This window comes from Struthio camelus, chromosome W, assembly GCF_040807025.1.
Source record: "Struthio camelus isolate bStrCam1 chromosome W, bStrCam1.hap1, whole genome shotgun sequence".
Classification (NCBI taxonomy): Eukaryota; Metazoa; Chordata; class Aves; order Struthioniformes; family Struthionidae; genus Struthio; species Struthio camelus.
Genome location: NC_090981.1, coordinates 65,843,689 through 65,856,127, shown reverse-complemented (window position 1 = coordinate 65,856,127; position 12,439 = coordinate 65,843,689). Strand labels below are relative to the sequence as shown.

The following is a 12,439-nucleotide window of genomic DNA, read 5'->3' as shown; positions in this document are numbered from 1 at the left end:
CTCTACTGTGCTGGGAGATGCTCTGAGTTAGGAGGGACATTTAGCTGTGGGATGTAATTTGGTTTTGCACATCGTTTTGGCATCAGTATAGACCGCAACCAAGTTACATATGTTTAAGCATGACAGCATTTGTGCTTTCTGAGGCCAGAGTGGTCCTAACTGCTACGCATTTGTCTGCAAGGGTGGGATTCAGCTCCCCTAACGTCAGCCGTCCGAGAGTCTGGCACCCAGGCTCCCTCTGTAGTCGGTGGGAAGAGAAAGGCACCTTCGGAGGCATTTGGCCAACACTAAGGTAGATGAATAAGGGGTGCCTGTCCATCACTGACTGCAAAGACAGCCTGTGTGACTTAGATTAAGCAACTTATTTTTAGGTATTTCAAGTGAGGTCAAACCAGTCTTAAGCCAGGTAGGTTGCTCCAAGACAGGCCTGACCAGAGACAGCAAGCTCAAATCCACCTTCTGTGCCAATTCCCAGTCTCACCACCTCTCTGCAGCCCAGCAGAGCCCTCCATGCTAATAAATGGGAGTAGGCTCTCAGAGGGCTACACAGACATAAGGCGTGCAACCCTTCCCTAGAAAGCTGGGCAAGTTTAATCAGTGCGCAGAGACAAATAGATTCCTGGACTTGCTCTTGCTGGGTATAATTAATATCTAATGAGTATAATCTTTACCACAATAATAAAGCTTTCTGACAAGAGCATGGTATTTTAGCTTCTGGCTGCATATGCGACGGAGAGCCCTATTAGGCTGGGGCGAGCGAACCAGAAGAAAATAATGTGCGCAGTAGGCAACGCCGAGCTCCCAGCAATGGCCAGACACCTGGGGTGCTCCTGTATTCAGCCTGTCTTTTCTTCTCCCATCCCTGCGATAATATTCAAGTGGGATTTATGCAGATGATGAGGATTTGACCTGAAAATAAATTTCCGTGCTCCGCTCCATTAGCGCAGCAGACACCATATTATAATGCGTGGAGCATCGTGCCTTGGCCAGGTGTACTCAAAGTGATCTGGCTCACCCTGGTATTTGCAGGCCAAAGGCCAGTGCCCAGTGCTAACTCCTGACTGTAGGTATTTGGTTCTGGCTCTCGGTGTCCCATACCGGTGTCAGTGTGCAGTCATCACCTCCAGACACACGTGCTCCTCCTTTGGGACATGCAACAGGAGGAGCAGTGTGGGTTCACCCTTTTGGATATATCTCCATCCTGGACTGGAGGCCAGGCCATGGCTGGGGCTTGGCCAGGTCTCCCCTGAGCCCCCATTGCTGATCCTGGATGCGATGCTGCCAGTGATAATTGCAGAGCAGGGAGTGGTGTGACTTGGCAGGTCAGCGACACCTTTCCCTTAATGGGAATGGTAGAGCTTAGTCCTTCCAGAGGGCACCCAAAGTCTTTTACAAGTGAGGTCAGTGTTGTTAGCTTTATTAGGGGAAAGTGAGGCATGGAGAGATGTTAGTATTGACTCACAGTCACTGCAAAAGCTAGTAGGAGGGTTTTGAGTGAGAATTTGGGTATCCTGACTCTTACTCCAGGCTTTGATAAACCACAGTCAGGTTAAACCAGCATCTGGGGGGTGGGAAGCTCTGTACAGCGATGCTACCAAGGCTGCCTCCACCTTGCCAAGTCTCTGGCTACCTGCAACCAGCTCTCAAAGTATCTCTAACAGCAGCAGCTCAAGAGGCCGTGGCAGCCCCTGCCAAGCTTGCGTTTGCATGCGTTTGTCTTCGCAGCGGTTGAGGGGGATCTCACAAAACCACGGCATGTTGAGCTGCTCCTCCTCGGAGGGCGGTTTTCAAGTTGTTTTTGAACTGCCGAGGCAGTTCTCATTTCATTTTGGCCAGCGAGGGTCTGCTCCTGCAGCTTGCTGGACCCCCTGAGCCCTGCGCCTTGGACTTCTTCATGCCACATCCCAAAGTGGGAATCAGCACCTGGCACTGTTAGAGATGGTTGATGCCACCCATGGTTTGACTCAAGCCCCAGCGCCACAGGGTGCTGAGCTTAAAAGGGCCGATGACTGGTCCCATAACCACAGCTGCGTTCTCTATTACTGTTCCTGGTCTGGGAAAAACAGGCAAGGAAACCTGGTCTCGAATGGGGAAACGCATGCCATTGCAAAGGGTGTTTGCTTGCGCAGCATCACACCCCATTTTGGTCTAGCATGGGCCATTACCTAATTTATGTTTAAACTTCACAACTCCTTTATGCCTTCCTTATCCTCAGCAGCTTCTAAATACAAAGCATAAGGGTAGGAGGACTTTAAGCCAAGCAAATGATCACAAAGGAAATTAGGACTTGTCCGAAAGGCACAGTCCCCGGGGGGCGTCCCATCCCCTTGCTGGAAGGAAGTCGTTCCCACGCAGCGTGTTTGCAGGGTCCAAGCGAAGGCTCCCACCACCCCATGCAGAACTGAAGGCTGGAGGGTTTTCTCCTCCTTTAACGTACTGAACCAAGTGGAAGTTTCAAAACATTGCTTTTTTTTTTTTTTTAATGCATTTAGAAACACTTTGAACGGCACACATCTGTTTGGGTTTAGTTTGTTGTTCAGTAGTACTATAATGTGCGGGTATAGTATATCGAAACGAAGTGGAGCGGTTGGGATGTCGAAACAGATTTTTGCCGGGATTTCCTGAGCGCGGCCACTTGCGTTAACGTGTTTCCCTCTCCACGGGGAGTCTCCCGCTTCCTGAAAGCGTCGGGCTGTCACCCACTGCAGCGAGCGGCGGCTCCCCAGGGAGGTGCAAACCTGAGCACAGGGGAGCAGGGTGCCAGGGGGCCCAGGCTCCCCCCACGATTCATGGATTAATCCTTCCCATGCGTTATTCCTGCACTCCTGGCGCTGCATAGGAGCGAATTTACTGGAAGAAGTATAGAGGGTTCCCTACGTCCTGCAGCAAGGACCCTGCATCAGTCTTGGCTGTGATGGACATCTAATTGCAGGAAGTGGGACTTTGTTTAAGAGCTCATCAATTTTTTCTTAAGCAAAGGCTGCTCAGGTTCTGGTCTGCTGTTTTGCACTGCTAAAGGTCTAAAGAAAACTGCACATGTTTCCGCTTTTGCACCGAGGCATCCCCAGAGTGTTCAAGGAGAAACTGCTCCAGCCCGAAAAGGTTAACATTATTTGTTCATATTATTTGTGCTGCGGCAGCTCGCAGAGCCCTACTCGCTCTCCCGACGCAATTGCATTAAGGGCATTCACACGCACGCAGCGCGATTTTAGGTGCCGCGGCGTGCCCGCGGACGGGTCACGGCAGAAAGCCACAGCCGTCAGAGGCGGCGCGGGCCTGGCAGCGAGCTCAAACCGCACAGCCTCCCGGCGAGGGTGGCAGCGGGAGCGACGGCACGTACCCAGCGTCTGGCCCCGGGGCTGCCCCTTACCTGGGAGCTTCTCCCTGTGCCTCTCTGGATGACCTGAAAGTTAGTGGTTTTGGAAGAAAAAGAATAAAGCCCATAAAACCTCTCTTACTCTATAGCCCGTGGGCTGCCGCTGTGGTCGAGGTGTGCACCGAAGCATCGAGTTTCTCCCGGTCTGCTGACAGCGACTGGTAATAGCCTGGAAAAGCTCTGCCTGTATTTACATTGTACAGTCCTGGCACGCTGCGTGTTTATTAGGAAAAGTGATCCTGCTAGGTTAAACATTACATATATAGGTTTAAATTATATTATAGGTGGGGCTGGTAGCTCTGCTTTTTATTAACGTTTCCCAACGCTTCGCGTTACGAGACGCTGTTTTCGCCTGCTTCTATCTTCGCTGAGCGTTATGCGTTCGGGCTGAACTTTTCCGTGCTGCTTTGTCCGTTCCCGAGAACCGATTTCAGCGCTTTCCGAGAGCGAGGCTAAGGGGAAACGTGCCCGTGCTAAAATCGTGGGCTAGCGGCGTCTTTGCGAAGTTCGGGTCGGGCTCTTTGGAGTGGGAACTTGGGATCTGGCACTGGCGTTGGCGCGGAGCCCAGGGGATGCTTTTCTCTGCCTCCCTAAAAATCGGTACAAGTTACGAGCCGTGGAAAACCAAAGGCGGCGCGAGCTCGTTCGAGCTGCCGTACGGGCAGGGAGCATCTCCGTCGCCTGCGCGGCAGCTACGCTATCCTGCAGATGCTGGGTTGGGCTGGGGCAGGTTTTCCCCCCGGGGAAAAAAAGGATCATCCGGTGAAGAAGTGCCCCTCGTGCTCGGGACGCTTCTCTGCTTCCTTCTTGGATTCCTTACTTCTTGCCGGAGGCTTTCAGAACAGCGACACTGGCAGCAAACAGTCGTCTGGCGCTGCGCGGACCCAGTGGGAGTCCTGCCCGTGGCTGTCCCGCGTACTGGGTGAACTCCGTTCTGGGCGCTGAACGACCTCAGGGCTCGTGTAAAGCAGCAGGATTTGATCACGGCACCGAAAAGTATTTCAAGTTGTGCGCGGGCAAGGTGGCAGAAATCAGTGCACAAGCAACACCTTGCTCGACCTGCCAGCATAAATATATTTTTGCTTTCTTGCATGCTCACGTATTTTATGTGTATTAATAGCACGACTCTATATATTCCCCATATTCTTAGCCTCGGAGAGAGAGGCTAACGTGTCGCGGAGATCAAACCAAAAGCATTTCAGAAACCAGTGTAAATTCTCTCACTTTGCTCTTTACTTACTTTCCGCGTTGAACTCCACTTGTGTAATCTAGACAGCGTGCTTGGCTCGGCTCAGTCAGCTTTGCTTTTTATAATCGTACGCCTTAGCTGTGATTCTGTAGACTGCAGAAGGAAATATTTATTTATTGGAAAAAATAGTGACTGGGACGGCCAGCCTGGGAAAATGTTCTTGCTGCTTTTAGGTGTTCCCCCCCCCCCCCCCGAAAAGCTTGTCTTTGTGAAGAAACGCCGTCGGGGTGGGCGCTATCCCTGCATCTTGGAGGCTGGACGTGCAAGTGTTTTGTGTGTGCCGACCTTGGAGACCATCCCTCCAAACAACACCCCGTGGAAAGCGCCCACCCGTGCCCGCGCGCCCGCCGCTCTCGCCTGGGCAGCGGCCCCGGCTCCAGAGGAAAGCTCCTGAGACACCCAGCGGTCAGTGAAAGCATAAGAGGAAAATCAGCACGGAGAGAGACTTGGCTAAGCAGTGCCGGCCCAAAACGCCAGGCTTTCTCACATCACCTTATGCCCTCCTTTGCATGCATAAATATATCTATATAGGAATATATCACTTCTTTGGATATTCCCACGTATAGGCTTTATTCTCTCTCTTTTTTTCTTTTTATCTTTTCCAATTAAGCCGTTTCGAGCTCGTCGGGATGGGATGCAAACTCCTAAAGGGCAGGGGCTGTCCCTCGCAGGGGGCGACGAGAGCGTGGGCAGCGAGGGGGCAGGCCAGCCTTTCCTCCACCCGCTGCGAACCTGAGCAAGGTCAAAAAGCCCAACGAGCCGACCTAAACTCGACCTTTTTTTGCATGCCCTGCAGGAGCCCTGAAGCTCGATACGCCAAAACCCCGCCACCATGGGGCCAGAGTCCTCCTTGAGGGATGGAAGAGCTGGTCCGAGGGCTGGGGACCAACCCCGCACCGTGTCTCTGGGTGGTTCAGCCCCCTGCAACCGCCTCTTGTCTTCTTGAGCTTTTTAAACCCATTTTCTTTCTCCTGATTTGGGTGGAAGGAGGTGGTGGGGGGGGAGTCAACCATACTTGCCCCTTGCAACCTCGCTGACCGGCCTCTTGTTTTGCAGGCAGGACAAGCTCAAGATCCACATGCGGAAGCACACGGGCGAGCGGCCCTACCTCTGCATCCACTGCAACGCCAAGTTCGTGCACAACTACGACCTGAAGAACCACATGCGCATCCACACGGGCGTGCGGCCCTACCAGTGCGAGTTCTGCTACAAGAGCTTCACGCGCTCCGACCACCTCCACCGCCACATCAAGCGCCAGAGCTGCCGCATAGCCCGTCCCCGGCGCGGCCGCAAGCCGGCGGCGTGGCGGGCCGCCAGCCTGCTCTTCGCCCCGGGCGGCCCGCCGGGCGAGAAGGGCTTCGCCGTGCCGCCCGGCCTACAGGAGATGGGCGGCCACCTGGGCGGTGGGCCCATGTGCCTTCCCGGCCCCAGCCCCGAGCACTTCCTGAGCGGGGCCAAGGACGCTTTTAGCCTGCAAGAGCTGGAGAGCCGCTTCGAAGAAACCCAGATGAAGCTGTTGAGGCGAGCCCAGCTGGACATGGAGAGGAACGCGGGCATTTTCGCCTTCGCCCTGGGCCACAACGACAACCTCTCGGCCCAGCCTTTCTTCCCCCTGCCCGACCCCTGGAGCACGGGCTTCAGCGGCCTGGCGGGGCTCGCGCACGTGGCCCCCATCTCCGAGGCGGGCAACTAAACGGGCGAGGGGGACCGCTCCCTGCCCCGGGGCTGCCCTCGGGTTCAACTGTCCGGCGGCGTCCTGCTCCAGAGAAGCGAGCCGGGTCCGCGCCGCGTCGAGCCGCCGCCGGGCGCGCGGCACGGGGCTGCCCCCGGGTGCCATCCCGGCCCCGCCGGGGCTGCCGCTCTCTTCGACACCCCTAAAAACGTCGCTTGCCTTAGCCCCGGGGGACACGGCCATCTCCGCGGGACAGCTCTTCTGGGGAGACCGTGGCCATTTTCCACCCGCCAGCTGGGCACGGACGAGCCGTCCAGACTGTCTTTTGATACGTTACATTCCTCGGCCCTTTTGGTCAAAAGGACTTTTTGGGTTTTTTTTTTTTCCTTTTATTAATTCCCATGTCCGGCAACAAAATTTATTCTACAAGGGACCGTGGCGAAGGCGAGGGGGACCCACCAGGGCACACCGGTGGGGAAGGGCAAGGGTCCCGACCACTGCACGTCACACACCTCCGAGGGATTTTGGGGTTGGCGAAAGCCCCGCTGTCCAGGACGAGTTGGGACCCTAAAAGCAAAAGAGGTTGAATATCATCCAGGAGCGAAGCTGGGGGAAGTTTGGGTTATTTTGGTGCCGTTTCAGAATTTCCAAAGGAGAACCAAATGCCGTTCTGAGCGTCTTAACTTCGGTCGCTTACAAATGTGAAGGTTTTTTTTGTTTTTTTGGAAGGAGGGGAAATGTTTTGATTCTGAGCTTTTTTTTTTTTTTTTTAACCCTCGCGTTGCAAAAATAAAGCACGTGGGGGTTTTGAACTGAAAAAGTCAGTTCAAACCAAAGAGGCAGAACAGCTCACTTGGATTCATGCCCGCTGACCATTTTGAAAAGTCTGGATATTTCTCCTTCATTCCTTCCCCTCCCTCAAAAAAAAAAAAATTCTATATGTATTTTGGTGATAGAAATTTGCAACACACTTGGGTGTCACCAAATCTGCAATTCTGAATAGAAAAAAAGCTTTGCGTGTGTATTTTCATGCCTCGGGGGACCTTTGTCAAAAAGGCTTCCCCTAAAGTGCCCCCCCCACAAGCGACATTGTCACCAAGTGCTAGGGCATCCTCGAGCTGATAGTTCTCCCCCATTTCCCTCGAGGCCCAGAAGCGGCTGGAAGAGCCCTGCGAGCCTCGCTCAGCCCAGCAGCCACAGGGTGAGCGTCTTGACCTTAAGAAAAGTGAGTTAAGAGAGTACGGCTTGGCTGCTTTTACATAAAACAGGAACTCAAAAAATGTAAATGTTAAAAATTAGGGCTTTTTTTTGTTTGCTCTATTTACTGTTATCTTTCCACATCAGCAGAATCAAAGGGAACAAGAGGACTGTAGGGTTTTTTTTTTTTTTTGGTCTGACTTTTGGTTTTATCCATTGCTGGTGCTGCTCTGAAGCCACGGCTGAACGAGGGTCTCGCTGCTGGAGCGTTTTTTTGGTGTCGGCGGATGCAACGAGTGCAGGCTTCGAAGTCGCGCCTCCCCCTGCTTCCTCCCGCCAGGGCAGGAGCGAGTCCTTTCTGTTCAGAGAACATGCATCAATGAATGATCCTAATAAACTGCCTGATGCTAGCTTTCTCCTCCCAAAAATACATCTGCAAAGACTCCGTGTGCAACAAATCAGTGGAGAGAAAAAAAAAAAAAGAAAAAAGAAAACTTTTTAAAACTGCATCAAACTTTTTTTTTTTTTTATTCTGAATCGACTTCTTATACAAACTACATTTTGCAGATGACTGGTTACTTCAGGTGTTTTTTGTCTACAATTTGGAGTCATTGTAAAGTATCCAAAGATGCTGAGTACTGTATAATCTACAAGAACTTGAAGCAAGGTGGTTTTTTTGTCTCAATTTGTTTGTTGGTTTGTTTTTGGGTTTGGTTTTTTTCCTATTTGTCTATTGGGGGAAAACCTTTGCAATTTTTCTATTTATAACTATTTTTATGTGATTGCTTTATGTACAAAACAATGAAAAAAAAAACAAACAAAAAAGGAGAGAGAGCGACAACACATGCAAGCAAATTTGCCTTAGTTACTCACGGGACAATCATCCTTAACTTTTATTGAAGGTAGAAACCGAAAGAAAAAAAAGAAAGACTAGATCCTTTTAGGTATTTATTAAACTGTGTTAATTGATGCTCTTAAATTCTTAGCAAGACGTGGTTCTTTTGCAAACCTGGGAAGGCCAAGCTGCTCGAGAAGCTGAGTGGGGCGGCACGTTTTGGAGGTGGCCTGGCTACTTACTCAGGTTTGCCCACCATCCAAATTTGGCAATTTCCAAAGGTAATTTTTGAAAAAGAAACCAATGACAGGTTATCTAAGCATCTGGCCAGGATCGTTTCTGGCTCAAGGGAGCCAGTTGCGTGGCGACTCCGATGACCATGAATAAGTTAAGGTTGATTTTCCCGGATTGCGCTGGTTTGGGTTGTACGTAGCTGGTTGAGCGCACGCTGGGGACAGGGAGGGATGACTATAGCAAAACCTATTTCTTCCCGTTTCAGTGTTGTGTGGGTGTCTCCAGGCCACAGGTATCAATGTGGGTGCATAGCCAAGTTTGGAGAGCGTTCCCTGGAGGTTCTGCTCTCCTTCCTTCCCCACGCCAGGCAAGTTCTCTACTGCAGCGACATTTCTCCAGTTGACACAGGTGTGAGGAGCACCAAGCCTTGGCACGGTGGCTTCTTGCTCGTCTTCTCACCGTGGCCTGGGTGCAGCAGGTACTTGGCCACACAGCTATCCCTGACACAAGGCCTGTAATTATTCTTGCAGCTAAGGAGCTGCAGAATTTCCTTGATATTTTAATGCTTCTTTTCGAAAGCGGTGCAAAGCCCTGGAAAATATGCGCCAGGTATGAATGGTGGGCCTCTTCCCACTTCGTTCAGCCGTTTCTAAGTTAAGTAACAGACACCTTGTGCACATTGAGACATCTACATGTTGACACTTGAAGTCTGGGTGTCCTAATCCGCAAGCTGAATTCCAGCCTTCATCTAAACTTGCCATTGCTCTGGAGGGAGGCAGGTACTGCTGGAAGGTGATTCATCCCACCTACGTTGGACCTCCCAAGCATGGGATGAATCACCCGAATTCGACTGCACCTGCCTATCCACTATTTACTAGTGTGGTTTGGAAAAACTAGCTTGGAGTAACTGCTTTGCTTTCCTTTAGCTATAGCAAAGTAAGGTGTATCTCCCCCCTTCCCCCCCCCATCTACTGTCTTTACTGATGTTTGAGAAGCCAGATGTTCACCAGACCACCTAAGGCAGACCTGCCCTATCGCACTTACTTCATGAAAACCAAGTGCCACAGTTGGCCATGGGATCCTTCAGCCGTCTCTGGAAATACACAGGAAATTCAGTTATGGCAGTCGTTAATATCGGGCTCCAGGAGGAGGTGGCTCAACAGCAGACACATACGCGGACGTGGTGGCACTTGCGCTTGTGGTCCCGGATAGGCTGCAGCCATCAGGGCAGACCCTAGCAGGAATGGGGTCAACTAGCCCCATCCCAAACCCTTCCCAGGCCTGGATGAGACATTAGCACAGCCCCAGGACCATTCCCAACAGGTCATTTGGATGCAGCTACCCTCTTCTGGGCAGACAGGGGCTTTGGTAGGGTAGATGTTGACCATTATCTACCAGTAGTTCCCAGCTCTGCATAATGCACACCAACAGTTCCCATGGTGCGGCATGGCAACGCCTAGGACGTTAAATATCCCATGCGCTAACATCAGCCCCTCTGGGCACAGCACGGGACGCGAAGGGCCAGTCTGCCCTCCCGAGCCTGGGCACAGCCCGCAGCTCGCACGCCCCACCGCAGCCCCAGCACAGCACCCCGGGCTGCTGCTCGTTTCCCTGCCCTCTCCGTCCCCGAGCGGCACTGAGAGCCTGGATGTGCCACGCAGTGGGCACCGAGTCGGCGCTCTCCAGGGCCCCACATCCCCCCGGTGGGGACCTGCTCAGCCTCGGCCAGCCCATGGCGAGGGGCTTTTGGGCAGGCACAGCCCTGCAGAGGCAGGGTGTTTCTCACCCCCCAAAAAAACCAAAAAACAAAAAAAAACCACCTCCACAAAAACAGAAATTGTAAAAAACCACATATGTAAAATCATCCCATGGCTGGAGGAGGCAGTGGCCCCCCGAGAGTGGCTGGGAGCCCCTGGCCGGGAAAGCACAGCGGTGGGAGGGCGTCTGCAGCCCGGGCTTTGCGAGCCTTGCTAGCTTCTCACTAGCATGTTCCAAACAAGCAGGGTATTTTTTGAGCAAAAAAAAAAAATCGCAGGAAAAAAGTGAAGTGACTTAACATTTTAGCCATTTAAATTTAATATGTTTCTGAAGTGTTTTTTTTTAATCTTGTGGTTTTTAACCCAGTCTTATGCTCGCATGCTGGCTGCTCTAATTTTTTTAATACCAAAAAAGAAAAAAAAAAAAAAAGATCCGAGGTGGGGGTGAAATCTGAAAATTGCTCAGAGGAGCTGTGCGCTAATCAGGCACATGGGAATCGCAGAAAGAAACCAGCTTCAGTAAATGCTTGTTAGCAGCAACATATGGCTACACTCTCCCTCCTAACCAGCTGCTCTTATCTGCTGCATAATCCAGACCACGGTGGGGAAAACGGTGCGGGGGAAACGCTGCTCGGGCCGTGTTTGCTTTCACCGGGTGGTGCTGCAAAAAGGGATATCTGCTGCACACAGCGGGCCGGGCGTTCAGCTGCAAAGGCGACTCCCTGCCCGTCGTCGCTCACCACCCTTCAGAGATCTGTGCACCAGCATCTTCTTGCAGTGGCTCGGGAGAAACGAAATACTGAAAAAGGAAAGGAATAGCTTTTGCCATTTCGCCGTCCCTCGGTCACCAGCAGGTCCCCCTCGCTTCCCCGAGCGGCGTAACCACCTCGTGGCCCCGCAGAAAATACCTGTGGCTTGGAAACACCTTTTTCATTGTTTTCCTGTGTCGAACTGATGTTTTCCCTGACTTGCACTAATTGCTGTAGGGCGGTAGACTATTCGATTTCTTTGTTTCGGTCTGTTGTTGGGTCGCGACTCCCCTTGGCTAACGAAATGGCAGTCCTATAAACGTACCTGTTGCACATTTGCCACCCCTGGAGAAAATAAACTATTACCCGAAGCAGCGAGTGGTTCGTACGTCCTTAACGGTGCCGCAGGGCGAGATGGTCCCTCCAGCCCCCCCAGCACCGGCTTTCCTGGGATCTGCTGCTGATTGCAGGTGCCTTTGGGCTGGTTTCATTGAAAGAAAATCATGCAGAAATGGCTAAAATTTCCCAGTGTGCAGAGCAAGTACAGTTTTGTAAAGCTTGCTGTGCCCCTGTAAATACATTTGGTTTTCTTAGGCGAGCGGATGACATGGATGGTGGACACCCCCATGCGAGACCCGTCTGCAGAAAAAAACGAGGCGCCGCAAGCTCGATTTGGGGCTTTCCCCCCGCCCTGTTTCAGCTCATCCGTTCTCCACCGGGTTCCCGGCTCGCTCAAACTCGCACTGCCCTCCTGTGGTGGCCCAGTGGCAGCTCTGTCCCCAAAGCGGTGCCAGGGACAGTCATGAGGTGCTTCGGGGTCATCTCAAATTCAGGCAGCCAATTGGCAGGCAAAGCGAGCCATGCACGATGTTGTTTAAATGATGGCAGGACTTTCTCGGTGGGGCCGACTTCTGCAATTTTATCCGGAGTTTTATAGTGTGAAATATTTAAGCCTTAGCCCTTGAAGGCATCTTCGTTCTCCAGAACCTCAGGTTTCATTTAACCAATGTTGATGAAATGTTTCCAGCCCTTGGTATTGCAGACTGGTTCAAAAGGGGGACTGATAATCACTGAAAAAGCAGCGGGAAACACAAAGATCTCCCAAGGTGCTTCGTAACCAGTTTTTTACACCCGCTCCTGCTTCATTTGTGGTCGCTAGATGTGAAGCGAGCGTGAGCCGTGATTCACACCGACCACGCGCTGCCGGGACAGGGCTGCGAGCTCCAGCAAAGCAGGGGCTAACGGGCATGGGGATCTGAAGAGAGGATCCGGGAAAGGAAAAAAAAAAAGAGTGGGACACGCGGGAGATGATTTTCTGCAGGGAGATGGGAGAGCCGAGGGCAATGGGCACGTGCCACGCGGCAGCCCCC

At 52.2% G+C, this 12,439-nt stretch overlaps 1 protein-coding gene across 5 annotated transcripts in view; it reads left to right on the top strand.

The window, feature by feature from the left end:
- The window catches only part of LOC138064197 (zinc finger and BTB domain-containing protein 7C-like), a 194,018-nt gene extending 182,578 nt beyond the window's left edge, over positions 1–11,440 (top strand). For all 5 annotated transcript variants that reach the window (XM_068925802.1, XM_068925805.1, XM_068925803.1 and 2 more), the window contains one exon: positions 5,682–11,440. In XM_068925802.1, coding sequence (XP_068781903.1) covers positions 5,682–6,318 — 637 coding nt within the window. In that variant the 3' untranslated portion in view covers positions 6,319–11,440. The remainder of the gene's footprint in view (positions 1–5,681) is intronic.
- The last annotated feature ends 999 nt before the right edge of the window (positions 11,441–12,439 follow it).